This window comes from Oryzias melastigma, linkage group LG5, assembly GCF_002922805.2.
Source record: "Oryzias melastigma strain HK-1 linkage group LG5, ASM292280v2, whole genome shotgun sequence".
NCBI classification, from domain to species: Eukaryota; Metazoa; Chordata; class Actinopteri; order Beloniformes; family Adrianichthyidae; genus Oryzias; species Oryzias melastigma.
The window spans coordinates 1,301,266-1,327,250 of NC_050516.1; the positions used below are offsets into that span (position 1 = coordinate 1,301,266).

Sequence of the window (25,985 nt, forward strand, 5' to 3'; positions counted from 1 at the left end):
GGTGATGTTAGCTATGCTAGCTAGCTAATTAGCCATGTCAATAACCTACATTACTGTGTGACTTCCTTTTGTTTCACTGAAGCTGTTCAAAAACACAAATTTTATTTAAACATGGTGACAATATTCTGTTAATTTTTAGTTATCTTATTGGATTGTCAAAGAAAATTGATTACTTTTCTTCTAAATTACTGTCTCAACATGCTACGAGTGTTAGCAACAACCTGTCAACGACAGTTTCTGAAATGTTTCGAGTGATAGAAAATATTACCAGAAATTAAACATTAAAACTTTTTTAAAGAAAAAATAGAGTCCCAAACTTATTTTAAATTACACAATTGTTTGTTTCTTTAAGTAAAAATGCAGCATTTGTAAACAAATTGAGACAAAAAATTTGAATTTCATCTGAAAAACTTGAAAAAAAAAGATTTTATTCGAACTTTACCGGAATTTCATGCGTATTCCATATAATACAATTTCATTAAGATTAAATTTAATCCCAAAAATTAGCATTAAGCTAACAATAATGCTAAATATTAGCATGACAGCAGAAACCAACTCTAACACATAGACTCACGACCCAAAAGGACAAAATAGCTTTGTGGAGTGGAGCCGCATTTTGAGCATTTTCTTTGTTAAATGGACCCATTTAAACTAGACTGCATCGTACTATTTTAACCCTTTAACACCTGAGACATCACCGGTGACGCTTAAACACAAAATCTTAAACCGCTTTTCTCCTTCAGAATCTATTAGAATCGTGCTAACAATTAAAAAATTGCAGTAAATCAAAGAGCATCTTGTCTTCAGCTCCTTTAACAGTTTATTTTCCAATTGCACATGTTCTGTTGGACTTTACCAACCACTTGTGTGTAGATTAAAAGCTCTTTGCCGTGTTGTGGTGTTATCCTTTCAGAAAAGATGCTCAGTGTGACCCGAAGTCCTTTCTAGCTGAAGCTACAGATGTTTTTTTGAAGATATATGCCACCACATCATATGAATTTAAACTACTCAGTCGGTTGAACCGAGCACACGAGTATTTGAGGAGACAGTGGATGGAAGTTTTCCTACCTCTACAAGTCACCTGTCTTTGAGGCGGCGAGCGGAGTGAAGTTAGACTGTGACCTCAGAGGGGACGCATAACTGTGGATGTCACACTTCCACCCCCCCAACCCTACCCTCAACGCCAGCAGTATTTCTGTGTTCAGTTGTGTTAAATGAAGCTATTTTATGAAGAGAAAATAATATATATGAATATATCTGTGTATTTTAACATGGTTTCATTGTTCTCGGTGAGTTTCATGCTGTTTAAAGAATAGAGCACTGTATTTAAAACACGTTTTAGGAAAACAAACTGCAGATGAGTTCTAAATGTTTTATAAAATATGGCTTTAGATTTTGTATGAGATGTGATATTTTGCGTGATATTTGTCAATAATTGTATACAAAGAGAAATGAATGTAACGTGACTGCCGACAGGCACAAAAATTCACTGAAAATATGAACTAATAAACTATTGAGATTCTGGAAGATACTGTTCTTTCGTTTATTGTTTGTTTACTTCCTCATTCTCTATGTGTGACACTTTTGTTGGACACATTTGAAGATCCAACATTTTTGCATAGAGAATGTGCAGTAACATAAATGACCAGAGGGTGGCACTGTTGCACACATTCACATCAGTACAAGATGTTCTGAAGTGTGTCCTCATGTTAATCCAGATTTTTCTGCATTTTGATTACAGATTATTCTTCTATTTTTCTTTCTCCAAACCAGAATTGTGTCAGAAAACAGGCAGCCAAAAAAAAATATAAGCTGTGTTGCCATAAATATTCATTCTCCCATCCAGATAAGTGAATTCAGGTGTCTCTCCCATGTCCACAGATGCATGAAATTACTTCAGTGAGGTCACGGACAACACAAAACTGTATTTTAATGTATTTAAACATCTGATGGGCTAGTGCAGCTCCAAAAAATAAAAAAAAATAATTCCAAAAACTCAAACAGATTGATTATATATATATATATATATATATATATTTAATAAAAAAAAATCTTGTTAAATTAATGAGACTAAAAATCTATTGATGAATAAATGTTATTGCTTTCTGTATTTCACACCAGTTCAATCATACTTGTCATTAAGTAGTAAAATGTAGAGACAACATTAAATTATAAAAAAAATGTTTCAAAAAATGCACAATGTTGTAAATCTAATATGAACCAATAAAAAAAAGATTTTTGAGAAACATAGTGTATCCTGAACATTTGAAATGTTTTGTCTTGTAAAGAAAAATCACCCTTTAAAAATTCAATCATACTTTTTTTTAAATCTGAGAGCAAAACAATGAGGTTATTAATGTGAGAAACATGTAAAGTAATGGTAAATATTAACGCTGATGTTCTTATATAGATTTTCCTTTTTGATGGATGTTGTTTTTTTTCCAGAATCTATTTTTTTTGTTTGTTGTTTTAGGAGATTTATTTTCCAAGAAGGGTCTAAGGGCAAGCAAGCCCAGTTTAGTTCAGTCTGTATTGTTAATATTTTATTACCAGACAACCATGTTGTAATCGAGCTACATAAATAAAACTGAATTGAATGTGAGATAACTGAATAAATTTAGATGATAAACTTACATCAGTTTGTTATTTTTAAAAAAATCTATTAAAATATCAAAAATATTTCTGAATGTAAAGACTTTGACTCTTGAGCTGCTAATGTGAAATACTGTAGTTGGACTGTACTAAGATGATAAGTTTTGTGAATAAATGTGATTTTTTTTTTATTGTAGTCTATTTACTTTGTGCTGATTCTGAGATTTACAATAAGATCTTGGATGACAAAAGGTGTTATTCCATCTGTTTGGAAATCAATTTGCAGCGAAGCTGTTATTGTATATCTTCTTGGTGGTGTGTAAAACCAACACAATGAAGTCATTCATTCACAAAAGGTCAAACACTCCTGTGAGAATTCGCAGAGGAGTTGATTCTTTCAAGGAATTGAGGGGAAACATGATTTTAAACTAAATTTTCATAGGAAAATTGTACTGTTAAAAATATGAAGAAAAGGTTGCAAACGTCAAAGTAAAAGACAATTCTAAAACAGCTGAAATTCTATCCACTGGATATGAGTTGTACAGGGTTTTAGAAACACGTCAGAAATGTTAAGAAGCACAAAAACAATGTTAATAAATGGGTTGAAAAAAAAACATGCACGACAGTTGAAACTAGGTCAAAGAATGCTGAACTTAATTATAAGTTCAAGTAAATTTAAAGAAAGAAGTTTTAAATGCTGAATTTTAAAAAAGGATTTAGCAGAAAAACATGTGAGAGACTTTCTAAAAGACTAAAGATGAGCACAAGCCTTCAGCGATAGATAAACTCTCAGTTTCTTCCAACAAAATTGCCTGAAACTATACAATATTAGGAAGAAACGGCCTTTAGGAGGGACAAATAATGCATGAAAAAGAGATATTTTCTACCAAATTTGATGCATAAATATTTCCTAGGTTTTAAAAAAAAGTTTTATTTAATGTAAAGAGAAAAAATATTTTCTTTGTGCTATTTACCATGTAAAAAAACATTAGATTACTTTGAAAACTTTTCATTTCCTGCATGAATATTATATAGAAAAGAGGCAAACGGAGTGTTTGTTACTTTTGTATTTTATTTCTTTGGATATATTACTTGTAAATAAATAGCAGATATTGTGTATTAGAATATACAATCTCAAAGTTTTAGCGTTTTTGTGCTTTAAAAAGTTATCCCTTAACAAAAAGTACTTTATTTAAATGTAATACAAGTTATTCTAAACTTATACTTTATACTAAACTAAACTATACTATACTATACTATACTATACTGAAGCACTTGAAGAGTCCTTTTATATGCTATCTATATATTGTAAACTTTCAGAATGTTTTATAGACTTGATGTACTTATAAAATAAACTTCAAGATTAAGCAATTAATTTTAAATTGTTCTTTTTCATATAAAAATTACAGAATAAAATTAAATGTACAAGTGGAGTTCTGTGACTTAAAAAAAGTTCTAATCACACAGAGTCAAAGACAAAAAGAAGATGAAGCCAAAAGAAACAAAACAGCAACTCCCCTGTTATTCTGGTGTGTTATTAGTCAGCGTTTGACTGGTTCTACAGACCTGTGAGGCAATTAGGAGCATTAAGAACATTCTGTTTATGTGACAAAAGATACTGGAACAAAGCAAACAAGTTCCTCAGATGTAAAAATATTCATGTCATGTCACACAGTTCACAACTCACTGCTATAAATGACATTGAAGTAACAGTTGACCAATGACATGGGAAAACATATTTGGATCATTCAAATCAACCTTTATTTATAAAACATTTTCAAGTTCAAGCTAATGGGTAAAAACATATTTAGTAATTTTGATAACAAAAAACAATTTTAGAGTTTTTTTAAGTTTCAATCTTTATTTACAAATGGTTTCTACATTCAAGCTAATATGATAAAATATCTTTCCAACTTAAACGGCAAAAAAGAAAGCTTTCACCTAGAAAACATGATAAAACTTTTACAAAAAAATAATAAACAAAACAAGAAATTGTTTGTGACTAAAGCAACAATATTTTCTAGACATGCTAACATGCTAAGTTGTCGAAAGATGGTCAAACAAACCAAACAAATTCTTCACACATAAACATGTTCATGTCATGCCACACAGTTCATTAGCTCAGTGCTATAAATGACATAAATGAGGAAATTGTGACTAAATGAACAATATTTACTAGACATGCTAACATGCTAACATGGTAAGCTGTCAAAAGCTGACAAAAGATGGTTGAACAAAGCAAAAAACTTTTCAGATGTAACAATATTCATGTCATGTTACACAATTCTTGGTTTAGTGCTGTGAATTACATTGAAGTAAATGTTGAAAGACATGTTATGGGTTTAGATTTATTTTCTTTTATTTTAATGACAGGAAAACATATTTGGATAATTCAAATCAAGCTTTATTTATAAAATGCTTTTTTTTTTCATTCAAGCTAATATGATAAAATATCTTTCAAACTTGAAACCCCGAAAATAGAGGCTATCACCTTTAAAATTTTATTATAAAACTTATATATATATAAAAAGAAAATATATTGTAAACAAAAAATGGCTTTTTTTACTAAGGCAAAAGTATTTTCTAGACATGCTAATATGCTAACATTTCGATGTGGTAAGCTGTCAATCAAAAGACAAACATTTTAAACTTTTTTTAATTAATTAATGTATTTATTTATTAATTTTAATACACTTATTTTTGTTTAATTTTCTTTTCTTTTTATAAAAAACGAGCAAAACCAAAAAAGGGGGCGGAGCCTTCACACCTCAGCCAATAAGCGTCAGGTGTGGCCGTTGAATTAGTTTGGCAGAAGTGCGGACAGCTGTCAGGCTCGGAGCGACTCCGCCGCGGTGTGTTTACTTTCTGAACCGACGTGGATCCGCACCGGGAGCGGAGGACATGAGCAGCGCGCGGCCGTGAGGAGGTTCCTGCTCTGGGGGGGAGCACCACCATGAAGCCGCTGGACGAGCGCATCTGCGCGCTCTTCAAGCACCACCTGCAGCAAACGCTCACCTACTGGAGCGTGTTCTTCAGCTTCGGGCTGTGCATCGCCTTCCTCGGCCCCACCATCCTGGACCTGCGGTGCCAGACGCAGTCCACGCTGCAGGAGATCACCTGGGTCTTCTTCTCGCAGCAGTTCTTCCTGCTGGTGGGCAGCAGCGTGGCAGGCATCTTTAAAAAAACGTGAGTCCACCAACTTTAATTGGACTTTAAATCTATTTTTTTTTTAGCATTAATATATTTTAAAACTTTTTTTAAGGAGTAGTTAGTTTTTAAAAAGTTTGGAAAAGTTATTCTGGGTATGTTTTCCCATTTCCCCTTAACTTTTACGTAAAAAATGAAAGGACATTTTTTTTTTTTTTTTTCATTTAAAGGAGGCCTCAAAATGGATTTAAAACAAACAGCAAAACAAACCCCCACACAAGGTTGTTAAATTAACTGGTCCAATTCAATTATTCCTGAGAAGCTCTAAAAGTGTGGGTTGGAGGACACAGCTGTGTCATGCAGCCTGTTTGAGACCACATGACTGCTCTGAACTGTTCCACTTCTGCCAGACCTTCACTTTCCAGACGGATGGACACACTCCAGTCCTGAATTTGACTTGCAAACTCCAAACACTCTGATAGGACTCGAGCGGGACCAGTGTGTTCTCCAGGCGGCCATGAGACTCAGATGTGTGTTACAGAGGAACCATCGTTGGAGGCGAGGGCCGCCTCGCTGTCATTCTCTTAAATTTGTTTTCGTTGGAGCTCAAGTTTGACTCCCAGGAAAGTCATGTGGAGCTGATGAGATGTCTCCTGTGCTTTCAGACCTGTTACTTCATTTCCTCAGAGAAAGAGGTTAGAAGTTTGGGGGAGACATGTTGACATTTTTTCTTTTTTTAAAACTCATAGCAACTGCAGCAACAGTCCTAGACTATAAGGACCTAATTGTTTTCACATTTTTTTCTTTCTTGCTGCGCCTTTGAAAGACAATTTCTCCCACGCCAACATAGTCAAAAACTCACCAAAACTTGCCTCTCGTAATCAAATTAATTTTTTACAAAGTGAACAGGAAAAAAAGCAAAAACGATGACATCACAGCATGACAAACTCAAAAAATAAACACCTTTAAGTCTCTTAAAGTCCCAATTTAACTGTTTTTTTCAATTGTTAAACCATTCTTGGTGGTCTTTCACTTATGCAATTTTTTTAGCCAAAATAAAAAAAGCCTGTGTCATTTTTTAAGACCTATTTTCTGCAGAGGAGCAGGAGTTCATCAGAAATTTGCCTCCGGATTGTGGGCGGGACTAGTGACGCGGAAGTAAGCCTCCATGGATATCCCAGCATTCCATCCAGACTCTCACAAGCCCATTAAGGCAATTTCTCAGAATTTAATTTAATTGATTGAAGTGATTTTACCTCAACTTTCATTTTTGTCTGTTGATCATGTCTGTTTGTCAGATCTAAAGTAAAATGATAAACTTTTAAGAGCAAAAATAAGAGGTCCATTTTGAAACAATTAACAATATTTGTCCCAGTAATTAATTTATATATTTAAAGTTAAATATTCATCATAATATATGAAGAAATGACATTGAAACTCAAAAGTTTTATGATTGTAATTTGATAAACAATTTCTGGGGAGATTTGTATAGACGGCTCTCAACAAAAAAATACAATTTTATTATTTATGTGTTCAAATAATCAGATTTTGTTCAAAAATGTACTTATTTTTAATAGATTTTGTCATTGACGAGTCTATTTTTTTTTCTTTTAGATGTTTAGAGTTGGATTAATTTATGTTAACTATAATGCCATATTTTTGTCTAATTGTCAATTAAAACAAAAACTCTCACAACCCCAAGCTAGCATTAGCATAGCAAAAAATTGATGAGCATTGTTGGAGCTTTGCAGCTGTACAGTTCAAAGCTAGATGCTCAGATGAGGGAGATGAAGAAGACATAAATGGATCCAATTGTCTGCAAGTGGAGGACTTAGAATTAGAATGGAGAAAGAAGATTTTGGCCCCGCCCATGGCAGCTGCTACGTCACAACCCCAAGCTAGCATTAGCATAGCCAAAAACAACGACCAATATCGGAGCTATGCAGCCGTACAGTTAGAGCCAGATGGCTGCTCAGATGAGGGAAATGAAGACGTTAATGGGTCTATTTGTCTTCTAGTGAAGGATTTAGAATAAGAACAGAGAAGGGAGTCTTTAGCACGCCATAGCAGTTTTTATGTCACAAACCCAACCTTTCAATCCGGGGTTTTCATCTGCTCCTGAACCATCACAATTTGATTAAAGAAATACTCAGAAATGGAGTTTTAATCTTAAATTATTTAATTAGAATTGGTCTTTAAGCTATGTTTACACCGCCTGACAACACGCGTTCAAACGGCCACCTTAGATGAACAGTAGATGTCAAAACGTGTAACCGCTAGTTCCAAGCATCCGCTGTCAAAGCTCATGCAGTCACTCTTAGCTACACGTGATTTTACGAGATTTGTGCCGCTTTGACATTTGGCACCAAACCTCTTCCAACTATTTGTGGCAAACATGGGCTCGTACTAACAATAGAAAAAGAAGAAGCCCATCCCTGCTTGTCCAGTGAGAACACCTTGAACTAAAAGTGCATTCAAGAATGCCTTCTTGAATGTGGGTCACATGCCTTTATGGGGCTCAAGAAAAAAAAAAAGAATTTTAAATCTAATAACGAAATCAAAACACGTGTCAAGGACATCTGAAGGAAGTTTTGAAATTATTATGGGATGGCAACAGGACATATAGCTTTGTAGATTCTTCGAATGTTCCTACAATATGAGAAAAAAAGTATTGTTTTAAGCAATCATCACAAAAATTCTCACGCAAAGTTTAAGTCTACAATCATAGCCGGAGTTTTGTTGAACTTGAGGCTACCATCTTGATAATTTCCTAGTTCCTCGCACACTTTTTTCCTTGAATATTGCAAAAAAAAAATGTAATTGACAAACCCCTGTTTCAAGATGAGAAATGCAATACAACATGTGTTATGAACGCACTAGGAATGAGGGCGTGGTTACCTAAAAAAAATCAGTTGCCAAGGAAACCCAAAAGTTTACTTTTGCTGATTCTTCTAAAAATAGCCTGTTCACCCCTCAGGTGACCCAAACATATAATGGTTGCAATGACAGAAACGTGGCTTTGAAAAGTTTTATTTCTTCACAATGAGGTGAAAAAGGAAAATCCAAAAGCTACTTGGTTAGTTGTTACAATCTCCATCAGAAATATTGACACCTCTGTATTAACTTGAGTGTAGGTATCATCTTTGGGTAATCTCGTCTCTTAAATGTCAATTATATTGAAACCTTAATCATATTAGGAGATTAGGGAAACCTCTGCCTGGTATTAATAACAGGTAATGGACATTTAAAAGGAATCATAAATTGTCAAAAGTGTAATATACTGCGTGTGCTGAGAAGTTAATGATTCCTAACCTAACATGAAACCTCCTATCTTGTTTGCCTTTCTGCGGTAGCAGAAAAACGGTTTACATTTTTGTTTTATTGCCAAGATTACGTTACTATGTCAACTTTCTCCATGCTCATGAGGGTTGAATCATTTTTATTGAGGCCTTATTTATGTTTGACTTTCACTCCGGTGATTACCGACAGGCGTCGTTTAAGCTGGAAAGGACACACTGCAAGTATCCTTTTCTCGATCATTTGTAAGAGACGAGGTCAAAAGGGGGCGTGGAACACCGGCAAGATATGTTGTGTACACTCGCCGACGATAACCACGATGTTTGTGAGAAAATAGTCGAGCAATAAGTGAGTCAACAAGTAGGACATGTCAAGCCGTCTGGATCATGGATCTAATTAACTGGAGGCCGTATCTGTTCCATTAAAACTGTTGCTGTTTGTGCTCTGTCCTCCAGCCTCCTGTCGTCCCTACTGGCTCTCTTCTTCTGCACCCTCATCATTTCGCTGGTGTTTGCCTTCATACCGTTCTGCCACCACATCATGCTGCTGTCCATCGCCATGGGGTTGGCTGGCACCGCCATGGGGGTGATAGACACCATTGCTAACCTGCAGCTGGTGAAGCTGTACCAGAAAGACTCGGCCGTCTTCCTGCAGGTTGGAGATCCATTGTTGTTTGTTTTCAGTTTCTGAAAGAAGTCAACAAAAGAAGCCACTGATAGTTAATAAAAACTCAAATGGGATCTTGTTTGGTGCTCTGCTTCATCAGTTAGATTGTTACTCATTAAATGTTTGTGTTACTCCAAACATCTAAGGTAACTTCCCATAAGACATTGTTGGAGATAAGTTACACTCATTATAAAATATCTAATAGTCAGAGGAGGAAAATCAAACGGAGAGAATCGGATGGCCATTTACCACTTCTACACAAACAATACTTTAATTTACGGCACTAGCGCTAATAAAAATCATCTATCAAAGGAGACGTCGGCGTCAGGCCATGAAGTTCAAAGCTACGTGGAAGAGGCAACAGATGAAGCGATTTTGGGAAATGGTGGTTGGTGGTTTAACAGATTAGCTGTGGATCTAGGGCTAGGTATCGGTCATAGTTTCCAGAAACAATTTGATTCAATTCACAAGACCCTGAATCGATTAGATTTTTTTTTTCCGATTCTTTCTATTCAATTTTAAGTTTACAAATTTATACATATTTCTTTACAAATACATTAAAAATTATTATTTAATTTGAATATATTTATATCCATCTGATACAGTTCACATATTGTAAAATTTATTAGTAAAATAATGAGATTGTTAACATCATACAGTGTTACGTGGATTCTCTAAAGGAGAAGTTCTAACAAAAATGTTCAGATCATTAACATTGGAACTGGAACATTGGAAACCTCTGGAATTTCCCCACCGTGGGACAAATAAAGGACTATCTTATCTTACTGTAGTCATTGTTCTGATTCTCCTGGAGGACGTTTCAGTTTGGCCACTAGGTGGCGATCACACTATAAAAGTACACTTAACTCAAGAAGAAGACAACAGTATGATAGGAAAAAAATGAAGTTTTAGACCACAAATAGTTGTTTTAAAAATTATTTTCATAAAAGATTTTGGAAAATGAATGCCTGTAAGTAACTAAATATGTTAATTTAGCCAGCAATGTATTATTTTAGTCAACTGAGTGTTAGCATTAGCCGTCCTATGGAAAATTCCATTGAACATTAGCATCAAGCTAGCGGACTTTAGCTTTGTGTGCTAAATCGATTAATATCTTTTGTGAATCGATTATTGATCTATTAAGCTTAAACTGATTCAAATCGATTAATCGTTTTTTTCCCCCAACCCAGCCCTCTGTGGATCCAACAATTCCACATGACACGACCAACTTTTGATGAACTGTGTGATGCTGTTGGACCTCTTGTGGTGCGGTTCCTCAAAAAAACAAAAAAAATACTCCATTTGATAAATGCGAGTTTTTTTTTTTTTAAACTATCGTGTCTCAATTAGGCAAATGTATTATCGCAAATCCAATTTCATACTCGGTGGATATGCAGCTATTGACGGTCTATGGTTTTAACATTCAGATATAGTTGTTTTGGCAATCATTTATTTATTTTTTTTAATTTAGCAAATTTTCCCTCCTAAAGGCATCGGTAATGAGATAATCATCAACTTTTCTGAAGACATTTGGGGGAGTGAGCTTGTGATGTCAAGTCAATCCAGACATAGGGTCTTCTTAGACTTCAGGTGAAGGAGAGTGATCTTCTCTCTCCGGCTGCCCAACAGTGGTCTTATTTGCCAATGCCAGGTTTAGTCTTTAAGGCAAAGTTCACCAAAAGTTTGGGCTTTGTGCGTCTCTTTACTCCAGTTTGTCACTGGAAGACTACACCAATGGGTGTTTCCATGTCTTTGGGTGAGGTTCTAAATCCAAGCTGAAGTGTAAACACAACTTCACCCAGGTCAAGATTTCAGAAGCGGCGTGTCTTTTCTGCCACTGTTGCTTTTAGCACCAATTCTCCTCTGAAGTGCCTATCACTGACATGTAATTTGATTGGAAAAACACGTCATGGTTGGTAGTGGAATGAAAACAGCAAACCTTTTATAGCTGCTCATTAAAAGATAATCTCTTTGCATTGTTTGCTCAGAAAAGGCAACCTCCCTTTGTAACATTTGCAAAACAGGCGTGTTTTTGGACTCCCTTCCTTCAGCGTTTGCTTTTATCACAATCTCTACAGACTTTGTTCTCAAGTGTCAGAAAATCTGGTCCTGAATGTGTTCTGCATGCGCACAAAAGTGAAATTGATCCTCCCAATCACGTCAGTGAAACAAAAACCCTTTCCAAAACCGCATCAATGACCGTCACAGATCCTCACTTTACATTTACAATAATTTGAAAGATTCGTACAGAAAGGCCTGCTGATAGAAGATCCTCTCCTTGTGTTTCCTCAGGCTTTGCACTTCTTCATCGGCCTGGGGGCGCTGGTCAGCCCCCTGGTGGCGGATCCTTTCTTGGCAGACGACAGCTGCGTTCTGGGTCTGAACGGGACCTCCAACTCTTCCTGGGATCTGGAGCACCTCCGTAACACTCTGGCCGGGAAAGGGGTTTCGATTCACAACACCTCCCAGTATCATCTGTTCACCGAAGGCATCGTGGTCACCAAAGTGTCGTACGCTTTCTGGATCATGGCTGTGATTAATGTGAGTGTGCAGTCGCTGATGAAAGCCCAGTTTCAGAGGTCAAAGTTCGGTGTTCTGGATTTCAAATCTTTGATCAAAGTTCCTAAAATGTTACTGGAACCCTCTATATATCTACACACACACGTATAGCCATACATGTACACACACGTTCACAAATACAAAAAGTCTAGTTGTTTGGCTTTCTCAACTCCTCGCTACGTTCTCCTAGGTGATTGGGATCATTGATCTCTTTCAGGTTTTTAATCCAGATCCTGCCGTTCACATTGATTGGTAGTCATGTGCTTAAAGATGAGGTGGTGTGGGCTCTGCGTCTTTAGATAACAGACTCATGCATTGAAGAGACTCGATCCCTGTAGATATTTGTAGGTTTGCCCTCCAGCAACAGGGACGTGCTGTCAGGGGAAGGCAGTATGGCAAGCCGAAGGGATCAGAAATCCCCAGGAAAAGTGAGCATGGCAGTTCCTCACCTGGACTTGTACTATGGAAAATAATAATTATTTGAAATATTTAAATGTTCCCAGTTAGTTTCAATACTACAATTAAAACTAGAGAATAATGAAATTGTAACTTTTTCATATTTAATTTGGACAGTGGGGGGGGGCATTCTTTTCTCTCAGTTTTTGTAGATTTGGTCTCCAGCTGACTTTGCTTTGGAACCGAAAGCGCCGGTTCTTTTTAGTGAGCCGAACCACAGGAGCCAGTTCTCCGAGAAGAGCTGGAATTCCCATCACTAGCCCCCCCCCCTCCATTAAGAATGACTTCTTCTGTATTTGAGGAGGAAAAAGAAACTGCTGGAGGCAGTTCTTCAAATAGTTCTTCAAAAATATTGGTTTCAGATTTATTATTTATGCCTATAGGTGTAACAGCTGTTTTCCACGTCTGTCATTGAGCAGTGACATAGATCACATTGTGGTATTTTTTTCCCACTGCTGTGTAAATTCTAAAGAAGCCAAGTCGAGTCTTAACTCACACTTTGCTTAAGGTCGTTACTTTAAAAAATTGGAAATACCAAATTTCACACATAGACCCAAAAAGAGGCAGAGAGCAGAAAACTACAAAGAAGATAAAGCAAGTTACTAGAAGAGTACAAGAGTACGCTCTCAGATGCCGCAAGCGTATGGGTAAGATGTCCTTCCTGTCAAAAGTAAACGCTGGGGACGATGAATAAACACAACTCAGAAGTTCACCGCAGTACGCATACAATCGCAGTCAAAACCAGACATTAGTAGGAACTAGACTACACAACTGTGGAGGAAATTGATGCGAAGTATCAACTCCGGGGCCCTAATGAGACCTGCGCAGATGTACTCGAGTGTTGCTGAGCCGAATGAAAATGGAAGACGACTTTATTGAAAACATACTTTGGAAGACTACATAATATTTTCTTCAGGCGTTTGACACAGAAACCAATATGGTTTTGTACTTAGTCATCCTCTTCAGACTTTCTGGTTTAGAGATTTAACTGCTTTGTGTGAACATTCTTTCCATTTTTGAGTAATAACCACATGTTGCTATTGAGTGTAAGTCGCAACAGAAAAAGCAAAACAAAAAAAAAAACAAGCATAATAAAGGAAAATTCACATATAAATCGCTCTTTTTGGAGAAAAATGTGAAACTTCTGAACAACTCCATGAAGCCTGGAGTATAACTGAGCGGCACTTCTTCTTGTCCATAGCAAATACTGATAAAAGCACCTACAGTGCCCTCAAGTGGTCGTTAGTAAAAAAATAACAAATAAATTAGCCTATTTATTTAAACCTTTAACACTTGAGATGTCATTGGTGATGCTTAAGCTCAAAATCTTTAACATATTGTAACTTTTAATTGTTAACACGATCAACGTGATTCAAGCAGATTGTAAAGAAGAAAAGCGGCGCTCATGCGAGCGCTTGAATCACGTTGATCTTGTTAACAGTTAAAAAGTTACAGTAAATTAAAGAACATAAACACCGAAGCTCTGGCCAAACAATGCAACTCGTACTTAAAAAAAAAAATATGGTATTCCAACTCTGACCTCTCACTAGTTCGCCATTTGACCGTCACATCACTGTTTTATGATGTGACCTCCTTCCCTCATAGTTCGAAATTAAGTTATTTCTTCTAAAGGTTCTATGATTATCTTTTGTAGCTCAGGTGTCCTTTACCATTGTTATAAATCTACTCTTTTTTTTATTTTTTTTATTTTAAATATACCAAATGTGAAGGCTTGGGGGCTTTGGGAATTGTAGTTTATGGTGGATTTGAAAAGATTTTGACTGGACATTTTTGTTTCAGGTAGTACTATTCACAACAGGATGTGGAAACATTTTTTACATTCATGCAAATTTGAGTTTGTGCAAAAACTACTCGCTTATTAGGTTTTTACATTAAAAAATGAAAATCAATTCATGTTATTCCCAAGACATTTTTTTTACGTTTTTTTTTTTATTTTAAACATGGATGATTTTTGGACCTTTAGCTCAGCTCACCTGTATTTGCCCCATTTTGACCTTTTTATTGTTGATGGAGTTCGTTTTTATAATGTTTAACTACTCACAAGAACCATGTGGAAAGCAACAGGTTTAATTTTCCATGAGGTGTAAGGAAGTTTTTATGTTGTTCCTCCTGTTCAGTGATAAATCTTGAGCTTTTGCTGTTCCGTTTGACCTTATTTCCTGTTTAAACAGGATGCGTTTATTGCAGAAGCCAAGACAAAACTAATAAAGATGGAGTCTGCTTTGATGAGGTCCATGAATTGAATCAGCTGACAGGAGGTGTTGCCTGTTAGGCCTGAACAATGAGCTCTGTGTGTGTCTTCTGCTGGCAGCTCCCGGTGCCGGCCGCAGTGCTCATGTTGATGTTACACGAGCGGCTGCTGCCCTGCTCCAGCAACAGTCCCCGCCTCCTGGAGAAGGACGGGCCCAAGTCCTGCCCCATGGAGGCCGACAGCCAAGGTAACGCCCCCCTCCAGGTTTGTCCCTGATCGGCCCGCTCCCGAAATGACGGCTGATCTCAAAGCGTCCTTCTCTCTGCAGGTCACGGGAGCGTGTTCAGCTGTTGCAACTCTGCCAAACTGGAGGGCCAGCCCACCACCACCTTCTTCATCTATGCAGTGGGCGGGGCTATAGTCTTCATCACTGATGGAATTATTGTGAGCACATCGAGCTGTTTAATTACATGCTCAAGTGTATTCTTGCTCTAAGTGTCAAAATAATGTACTTATAAAACCCTATTTACAAGTTAGAAATGTAGATTAATGGAAGAAAATGAACTTTATACCACATTAAGTGCAAATAAATATTTAAGGCACAAGTGGCATAGCAGACACCATCTGCCCTCTCCACCCCCTTTTGACCTGCCTCACTTGCTGAGCGACACACCCCTCACTGTCTTAAGCCACTACCGACTGCTATTTTTTTAAAAATACTGGCTTTTCTATTGGTTTTATCTCCATAGCAACCATTTTATTTTTTGGTCGCCTGGGGGTGACAAACATGCTGATGTAATTTCTAGAAGAATTCGCAAAAGTAAACTTTTGGATTTACTTAGCAACAGAAGTTTTTTGTGAACCACGCCCACATTACTAATATGTTCATGTCATGTCATATTGTTTCGTTCCACTTGAGCCGAAGATTCATGTGTGAAATTTTCACTCTATTCCGGGTGAAAATATGCAAGCAACAAGGGAACTGTAGTTTTCTAGCTCGCCATGCTAACGCCGTTTAAAAATGTACTAAAATTTTAAAACCAGTCTTTCTTTTTTCCCCAAGTGGCGTCCCATTACTGGTCAATGAGTTGGGAGGCGATAGATCAAAATCCCTCGGAATTTAGATTTGTAGAAGATAAGTTTTTTTTGGAAAATTCAAGATGGCTGCCTCTTCCCAAGGTCAAAGGTCAATTGTGGTTGGTGTACGAAATTTTTGTGAAGATCACTCGAACAAATCTTTCTTTTATCATCTTGTGCAAAAATTTGGAAATTGCCAAATTTCACACTTTGCCACAAAATGGCCGCCAAGCCGTGAGTCCTGTGGCCATCCCATAATCTTAAAACTTCCTTTGGATATCCCTGACACTTTTGTTTCAGTTTAATTCTTTTTTTTCCTCTTCAAAATGCTTGTTCCACTGTGGATCAGCGACTGTTGCTCCTCTTGACAGTTTTTTTTTACCCCCACAGGGCTGCTACGCCGGCTTCGTCTACACCTACGCCGTGTCCCCTCCCCTGCTGATGGGCCGGAAAGCAGCCGGCTGTCTGGACAGCGTGTTTTGGGCTTCCATCACGGGGGGAAGACTGGCTTTTATCTACTTGTCGTACAGATACTCGGCCCCCGTGCTGCTCACCGTTAGCCTGGTATGATCCCTGTGACAGAAGCTGAACAGTGTAAATATTTAAACTTGGTGGAGGTGTAAATATTGGGATGAAGAGACGCAGATAAGGAGTCGGCGGTGTTAAAAGTTCAACACTAGGCCAGACTGAAAGTAACCCTCGTCATCAACTGTTTTTGTCGTCAGTGATGTGAATGTAAACACAAACAGAAATGACTCGTTAAGCACGAGAAAACAAGTTGTAAATAAGACGGTGCTGGTAAAGTCTAAAGATATTTTGCAGTGCAGAGACAGGAATTTTCTTAACTTGAGATTTAGACTAAAAGACTTGATCAAAACTTGAGCCTGAAGCTCTGGTACTGTAGACTTGTTGGGTTGAAGTTCAAGCTTTAAATCAGGCTGAAGTTGAACTTGTCATCAAAGACTTGAAACATGGACTTGCTTCTCTATGACCTGAGACAACATTTGGATAAAGATTCAGAGGCTTACCTTGACCTCCGTTCAGACTCCTGAGATGGGACTTGTGCTCTGAGACTTGGCTCAAATCACAAAGTCTTAATCTAGTTTGTTAGATTTGAGGCAAACTATCAAGAGTGAAATGAAACTTGATTTGGGCTTTGTGATATTTGAACCAAAAGCTCAGGGACTTGAGACTAGTCAATTTGCAGTTTAGGCTCTTAATCAGGCCTTGAGTGTAACTTGTTTGAAGACTTGTTACTTGGACTTGTCTCTTTGACTTGAGACTAAATTTGGATAAAGAATCACAGTCTGAATTTGAGCTTAAGCTTAGATTCCTAAGATGATATGACTTGTAACTTGAGACCTGACATTAAGTTCAGGGATTTGAGACCTTACTCTAAGATTTAACTTGTGATAGTTGAACTCGCATTAGACTTGACACTTGATTTTGGCTTTGTGATTAGTCATATTTGAACCAAAAATCAATGTATGGACACTTGTAAGTTTGGCATATAACTCTTAATTCAGGCCTTTTTTAGAACTAGTGACTATTCTTGGGACTTGGACTTGTTTCTCTATGACGTGATGCTCCACTTGGGCTCAAACTCTTAAAATCCTCAGATGGTAATGTGACTTATAGCATAGTGTAAGTCTCAGGGATTTGAGACTTGTCTCCAAGGTTTAACCGTTGATGGTGGGACTCGATTCTAGTCTTGAGACTTGATTTGGGCTTGTGACTGAAGGCATATTTTGACCAAAGCTTTGTGACTCAAGACTAGGGCTGCCACGATCAGTCGGCTAGTCGACTATTAAAATAGTCGACGACTAATTTATTAGTCGATTAGTTCGACACTTTATATTATATGGAGTCAGAATGTAGTAAAGTTGAAAGTTATAATGACATTATATTAGCTTTTTGGACTATTTTGGCATTTATTACGGTTTTAGGCTCTTTTGGAATTTAGCTAATATTTTAGCTACATGTTAGCTATTTTGCCTAATTTAGGCTTTTTTTTTTGTTTTTTAGGATATTTTTGAGTTTAGCTTATATTTCAGTTACATGCTAGCTATTTGGCTAACTTAAGCTTTTTTTGTTTTTTAGGCTGTTTTGGAATTTAGCTAATATTTCTCCAATAAGCTAGCAGTTTTGGATAATTTAGGATTTTTTTTTATTTCTTTAGGCAAATTATACTTTAATATTTCAGCTGCATGCTTTTTGGCTAATTTAGCCTTTTTTCTGGCTATTTTGGACTTTAGCTAATATTTTGGATACATGCTAGCTGTTTTTGGCTAACTTAAGCTTTTTTTTTTATTTTAGGTTGTTTTGGAATTTAGTCACTGTTTCGGCTACATGCTAGCTGTTTTTGGCTAATTTAGGATTTTTTAGTTTTATTAGACTAATTTGGAGTTTAGCTAATATTTCAGCTGCATGCTAGCCTATTTTGGCTAATTTCGACTTTTTTTCTAAGATTAATTTGTCATTTAACTAATATTTTAGCTGGCTACCAGCTTTAGCGTTTTCAGCTATCAATTTCAGCATCATTGTCACCAGCATCTTCAGTGGCCAAATTCAGCTTACAGCATTCCCACTAGCATTATCGCAGGTAATGCTAGCCTGAATATAGCTAGTTTTTAGTTAGTTTAAAGCTAATGATGATTAAGATATATATTTTACATCCACTTTATGCATGAGCTGATTAGTCGACTAATCAAAAAAGTAATCTGTGATTAGTCAACTACTAAAATAATCGCTTGTGGCAGCACTACTCAAGACATAAAAATCTTTTGACTTGGACTTGAGCCCATATAACAAAGACTTTAGACAGTCAATTTGGGGCAACTTGGTCTCAGATTTAAGGATTTGATCTGTACCTGTGACCAGATATATATGACTTGGCCTTAAGCTTGGAGACTTTGGACAATTGTATTCCTTGTGACTAGAGACTTGGAACTTGGCTTTGATATGCCTCCACCAAAATAAGACTTGGGAGAAAACTTGGGATTTTGTTTTTATAGATGATGGGTTTGAGCTTTAATCTACAAACTTGAACTTGAGCTCATAGTTTAAATTGGAACTTGTGGGCAGAATTGGGTCTTGGACTTGTCTCTTTAAGACTTAAACCTTGATCTTAAATGCAAAGTCTCAACATGGTCACAGCATTTGTGACATTAGTCTAAGAGACTTGGACATTGAAGTTTTCCTGGTTAGTTTTCTAACAGTTCAGTCCGTGTTGCACCATGAGCTGCATTAGGTTTAAGTCTTTGCTGTCCTTTAGATCTCTGATGAATCCCCCTGCAGGTGTGTTGTGAGTTTCCAGGGGAACACGGGGAAGCAGATGTTCACAGATGTTGTTCCTCTTGTTCCTGTCAGGTGGGAGTCATACTGGTCCAGTTCCTGATGCTGTTCTTCTACAGCAGCTGTGTGTTTCTGTTCATCTGCACCTGTGTGTTGGGTCTGTGCATCAGCAGCGTGTTTCCATCTATGCTGGCCTTCACTGAAGACACTTTAGACTACAAAGGTGATCACTGACAACTCAACCGGATGCATATATTAGTGTTTTCAATCTTTGAGGTTTTACTGCATCTTCTTGGTTGAGACAAAAACTCACGATTTGTATAAAATGAATGAAAATACACCATTAAAAGAAAGATATCGTCACGGCAACCAACAAAGGCTTCAATTCTAAGATGAAATTAAACTTTTACTTACGTCACACAGCTCTGGTTCAAAATGTCTGTTGTCCACATGACCTCAGACCTTCATGGATGGAGTCATTTCAAGTCGGACCATGATATTGTTGTGTAATTTAGCTGCTGTTTTTCATTTATTTGTCATTAAATGTAATAGTTTTATCCTTTTAAAAGTTTGTTTTTTTCCATTGTTACGCCCTTTTTTTTTAGATTTTTAGAAAATGTTCATGATAAAAGCTCACCAGAATTTGCTAGCATCAGCATGAAACTGCATTTTTGTGTTATGTTGTGAAGGATGTGCCACAACAGTCCTGGTGACGAGCGCCAGCGCAGGAGAGATGATTCTGCAGCTGCTAGTAGGATCCGTAAGAAACATCTTTACTTTCTAATCTCATTCCTGGATCTTATTCTGAAAATATTTAATCTGTTCTGTCCCTCGTTAGCATTAGCATTAGCATTAGCAATCCGTGAGTCCTGATTGAGAAAGTCTGAAATATTGCCGGTTCACGAAAATGTTTTGCTGTAATGGAATGTTTAAAAGAGAGAGACCAAAATGAGGATAAGAGAGATAGAAACAGTTTTCATTGTTTTAGAATAAACTTCAACTTTTGTTTATTTATTTTTTTGTACCTAAACAACAACATTTTAGCAAAAAATGTTTCCGGAAATTCATTCATGCTCTAATATTTTTTCTAAGTTCTAATGCTGAAGTCATTGGAAATAGTAAAAGCTTATTAAAGCTAAACAATGCAAAATATATATATACTACTGTAAAAATACTATACTATAATTAAAATGAAATAACTACAAGAATCTAGACCGCTAATGTTTATTCATAAACACTGATTCGATTATAAAGTTATGAATGAATGTGAAAAACTTAGTTAATTTAAGCTTGGTAACTTTATCAGTGAAAAGGGTGTTGATTGATTTACTAATGAAGGCTAATGCTAACAAATAAAAATGCTACATGAAAGGCAGAATCTGCTTAAAGTCTGAGACAATCTAAATATAAGAAAAGTAAAACTGGATTCTAATGATTTTCTCATTTCCCAAAAAACAATTACAGAAACAAGACAACCTTTATGTTTTTGGACAATGAAAAATGAACAAGAAAAAAAAATGTCTTAATTATATCTATTTTACGTAATTATTAAAGGTAGAAAAAAATCAAAGGAAAAAAAATGCAACAGATGACAAATGCAGACAAATATAGATTCCTTCATTTAAATGAAAAATAAAAACAATCAACATTTTTTAAAATTTATTGATTTAGCTTCTTTTGTGGTTAAAGATCATTCTATAACCTTATATCTGCATTGAAACATATTTCTTTAGTTTTGTTTGAAGCTTTTTGAAAATTTGCATGTCCTTTGAAATTGTAAAAACTGTTTCTTTTTCTTCAAATTTAATTTGCATTAATGATGCAATGTATACATTCTTTTAAAAATATTTACTAAATCTGTGAATTTTAACACTTTGATTTCAAAATAATTGAGTAGATAAAAATACAAATTTTATTTTTGTTTGTTTACAAACAAAAAAATGACAAATGGTAACAAAATAGCTGAAAGAAACAGCTAAATGTATATTCCCAGTTGAATTTTGTATAAAAAAAATTTAAAAAAAAACCCTTAGCTGAAACTTTTAGGAAGAATGAGAGCAAAAGTTGAATCAATTCCAGAGCTGCTGCTTCAGTGACTGTTTTCCTGCAGGTGATCCACAGTCAAGGCAGTTATTCCTTCCTGCTGTGCTGTACCATAGCGTCCTGCGTCGGATTCTGCTTCTTCCTGCTGCTTCTGTATATACATCACATCCACGGAAGGCAACACATAGGTGAGACCTCACGGAGACGACACACAGTATAAAAACATTACAGATCATTTATTTTTTTAAAAGTGGTTTTGCTAAAACATTTTTGTTAGTCTGAGCAGAAATTAGCAGTTGTTTTGTTTTACGGTGTTCCAATTGTTTTTTGGAATGTTGAGGAAATCACATATTCTTGATTTATGGGCAACATTTGAGGTCAGATTGGCTGATTGCTTTTTTTTAAAATACATTTTTGTCCAGTGTCAACCTAAAAATAAACCTGGAATTTGATAACCTTGGCTAAAAAAGGAACATAGACAGGGTCAGACTTTAACCCTCAGGGGCTTTTTTAGCGTTTTTTACTACTTTACATTTTGCTCTAATAATTTATCTTTAAAACTTTGGATAAATGTATCTTTTTAGTAAAACATTTTAAATATATCTTTCATTTATTACACAAAAATTCCACAATGAACCCGAAACTGTCAAAAAAGCCTTTTTTTTTTTTTTTACTGCAAAAATAAAATAATGTGAAACTACACAACTTTTATATTGCATAACACACGAAAATGCATAAATCAAAAAATTAAAGACAAAACAATATGAAATAGACTTAAAAAAAAAGCTTCACTAAACTATATGCAATTTTCCAAAGATTTATTCCAAGACACAATTGAAATAATTTGAATTTCAAATATCACAACTGTGTTTCATAACTTTTGTGTTTTTTTGTTGTACACCAAAAATGTCATAGTTAAAAACATTTTGAAACTTCTTGATATTTTTTTTTTAATGTTGAGAAAATATATGGATTTAAGTAAATCTTGTGGAAATGATCTTTGATCCTCAATGGCGTCACAAGGAAATGGTCCATTCACGCAGCGCTGTGACCCCGCCCACCGATATAAATGCTGCAGCTTTTTTCTTTTTTTTCAATAAGACTTTATAGTTTCACACAACCTCCGCGTCAGCCTTCATCATGACCGGGTGAGTTTAATGCGCACCGCAGGGAAAAATGAAAAAGCTGTAATAATTCCCGTGTTTTGAAACCTCCCGGTGAGATGACAGGTGTGGCGATTTGAGCGCGTTTGAGGATGAGTGAGAAGAACGTGAAACAAACGTTTATGACTGCACGGCTTTTTTTATGTTCATGGTTTTGGCGTCGCTGACATTTATGAAGTTATGTTTCCATATGGGCTGCTGGTTTTAATTTGTCTTCTTTTTGAATGTTAGGTTTTTTTTAATTTGTAAAGTACTCTGAGCTGCAACACATGAAAAGTGATTTTAATAAATAAAAATTGATTCAATTGAGTTCAGTTTGTTGAATAATAGTTATTAATGTTAAAGCTGATCACTGCATTTACTGACAGTGAAAATAAAGAATGATTCTGTCCAGTTGCAGAAAATTTAAATCACTATTAATAGCAACATTTAGTAACATTTAGCTTTACGTGCATTAAAAGTAGGCATAATCACATAATGAATTACCAAGTTACTCACGTTCTGTCTTATAACATAACAAAAAAAATAAATAGCCAAAAGCACACACACTTGTTTTTATTTATTTTTATTAATAGTTGTGAAGTTCTTAAACATATTCAGGATATTTTGTTCTGATGTATCCAATCCTTTTGCTGTAGGTATGGCGTACTAAAAATGCAGCTTTTGTTTTTTAAACAGTTTCAACTATTTTCTTTGTAAAATATTAAGAAAGCACATGTTTGAGCTAATATGTTTAAAAAAAAAGGTACTTGACTCGCTGTTTTGTGAATTACAATATTTTCAGATATGTCTTTTATCTTTATCTTATCATCAAAACCTAGAAGGAGCTTCATAGTCTTACTTTAGCCTTTAAGAAATTTGGATTTGCCTTCATGATCATCTTTTATTTATTTTTATATATATATATAGGAATTATATCCATTTTTTTTAGCACGAACAAAAGCAAAAATATAAAAAAACACATTTCTCAAAATTTGATTTTTTTTTTTTACGTTTTTGTCTTTAGTAGAGGCCAAATTAGCGAAAAAGCTAGCTTGTTGTCTAATTACTAGCTGAACTCCAAATTAATAGCATAAAATACCTCAGTAAATTACATCAGCCAAAAATGTTAGCATGTTGCTAAAATAAAATCTAAACTCTAAATTAGCCTAAAAACTCCGGAAGATAACAGATTAGCCCAAAATGTTAGCATATTGCTAAAATATTAGCTTAACTCCAACTTAGCATAAAAAATGAATTAGAGGCCAAATTAGCCAAAAAAAAAAAAAAAAAAAAAAAACTAGCTTGTTGCTCAATTACTAGCTTAACTCCTAAATGCATAAAATTCCTCTGTAAACTAAATTAGTCAAAAAAGCTAGCCTGTTGGTAAAATGGAAGCCCAAAAACTCCAGTAGATAACAAATTAGCCAAAAATGTTAGCATGTTGCTAAAATAATAGCTTATCTCCAAATTTTGGAGAATTACTATTTTATTTTTCTTCAGCCAGAGAGCCACCATGGAGGGATAGAAGAGCCACATGTGGCTCTGGAGCCGCAGGTTGCAGACCCCTGTCATAAACGTTGCTGACCCCTGGTTTACATAGTTTCCCGTCTGTCCTCCCACCCCCGATTCCTGGAGGAGTGGTTTATCCTGCCACCCCCATGTGAAGTGGTTCATCCCGCTCTCTTCACTTATCTAAAATCAGCCCGCGTGTCCTCTCCTTCCTCTCAGAGCCCTTGTTAAATGCATGTTTTTGTTGAGTCATAAATGATGTTGCATATTTCAACATTAACCTTTAGTTGTCCCTGGAGAAAACTGATAATAAGCGTAATCATGTAGACCCACCACTGTGAAAATAAAATAACATTTTTATTGTTTTATTTTGAAATCCACTACAAACATTCCGATTAATTTATTTTTATTTTTTTTTTGTATAAACACAACGGAGAGGAACTGCAGACGAACTAGTGGAAACCAGTCTCAACATAAACAGGACGATTGTTTGTTTTTACCTCAAGCCTTTTTACCACTGGAGACGTCACCGGCGACACGTCAAAAACACGTTCTTTGACACATCGTAACTCTTCGACCGGCAACGTCAATCCGATTGTGTTCCGAAGAAAGCAACTTTTCTTCGCTTCAGAATCCTCTAGAATTACATTTATTGCATTAACAGTTGAGTTATGGTAGTTCATACGTCAATTCTGACTGTATTACCCAGAATTCACCATAAGCATAGCCTGGGAGTTTAAATCATTCCATATTTGGGCGTAGCACATGCCGATGTCACCAAACCTTTGTTAAAAAGTCGGAACAGCCGAGTCCAAAGCCGCCTTGTTCTTGTCAGCACGCACAATGATGCGTGTAATCGTCACCTGCTGGTGTCAGGTGTGTCTGAGCTTTTGTTGTTCTAACTCTCTCTCCTTTCAGACATCTCCAAACAAATGAGCATAAAAGAGAAGCCAAAGATGGAGAACTCTGGAAAACTGGAGTAACCTGCTGCACCTTCTACTCACCTCCAAGCCTCATGATCAACACCAGCTTCACCAATGACCACAAACCTTCACCTTTTATAGTCACTCTTAACCCCATTAAACCGTAGTTCTTGAGCATCATCCTGTCGCCTGTTTGTGTTTGTCAGTCACACAGAGGGGGCGGAGTCAGAGATGCTTTCTTTATTGGTCTGTTCGCCTCTCTCCACTCGCACATCAATGTCACTTAAGACAAACAGCTTGTAAACATTTGAGAAACTTTGAAACAAGGAAAACAGGACAAAACAACCGATTCAAGAGGAATTTACATTTCAAAATAAAAGCATTGAAAGTGGGATCAATTTACAGCTTTTCTTGTCATAGTTTTCAAACTATTAGTAAAAATGCTAGAGTGGCTATTCTAAATTGCATTATAAGCTCTGTTAAATAAATATTGTGGGAGTGCCCGATTATACAATTGGCTGTAAAATATTTGATTTTACTTTTTTTTTATTTCGAAATATAAAAAACAAGTGCATAACTGCATCATCCTCCCTTTGGGGAAAAAATAGACATTTCTCAGTAAACAAATCTGAGTCTTAGAAAAAAGATTTTAAGTGCACAACAGCTGCAGTTTTTTTTTTTTTATACAATATCAACACCATATCAAAACACTTGACATATAAAACATAGATTTCTCCCAGTAAGGCTTTTGATTCCTCGAGAACAGCAAACATCACCTGAGGCGTCGCCGCGCCAAACAACAAAAGGAAAAAAACATGCACGAAGAGAACATTAAATCGGAGTACCTCAAAAATAGCGGACAGCTAACTATTACAAAAATAAATCTTAAAGTTCTATCGTTACAGGAAAATAATATTACATAAAATAGCTGAACGGGTTTTCTATTTATTTATATATATATATTCAGAAAGTTCGAGGAGCTTTAGAGACATAGTTGCTGCTGTCTGTGTGCAGTAATGCATTATTTTTGGACACACACACACGAGAGGGGGAGGGGGGGGGGGG

The 25,985-nt window shown here is 36.0% G+C and overlaps 1 protein-coding gene across 1 annotated transcript; it reads left to right on the forward strand.

The window, feature by feature from the left end:
- Positions 1-5,367: 5,367 nt before the first annotated feature.
- On the forward strand, positions 5,368-25,100 carry LOC112144695 (major facilitator superfamily domain-containing protein 4A). The gene is made up of 10 exons (XM_024269368.2): positions 5,368-5,778; positions 9,492-9,690; positions 11,995-12,243; positions 15,050-15,176; positions 15,258-15,373; positions 16,397-16,570; positions 19,376-19,523; positions 19,990-20,060; positions 21,411-21,531; positions 24,916-25,100. Exons 1-10 carry the CDS (start codon positions 5,546-5,548, stop codon positions 24,978-24,980), a joined length of 1,503 nt encoding a protein of 500 aa, XP_024125136.1. The 5' UTR covers positions 5,368-5,545; the 3' UTR covers positions 24,981-25,100.
- The last annotated feature ends 885 nt before the right edge of the window (positions 25,101-25,985 follow it).

Excerpts from the sequence above, each read along its gene's own strand:
- LOC112144695 (XM_024269368.2), top strand. The coding sequence starts at position 5,546 with ATGAAGCCGCTGGACGAGCGCATCTGCGCGCTCTTCAAGCACCACCTG. Across the intron at positions 19,524-19,989 it reads AGACACTTTAGACTACAAAG|GATGTGCCACAACAGTCCTG; the intron begins GTGATCACTGAC and ends TATGTTGTGAAG. Across the intron at positions 20,061-21,410 it reads TGCAGCTGCTAGTAGGATCC|GTGATCCACAGTCAAGGCAG; the intron begins GTAAGAAACATC and ends GTTTTCCTGCAG.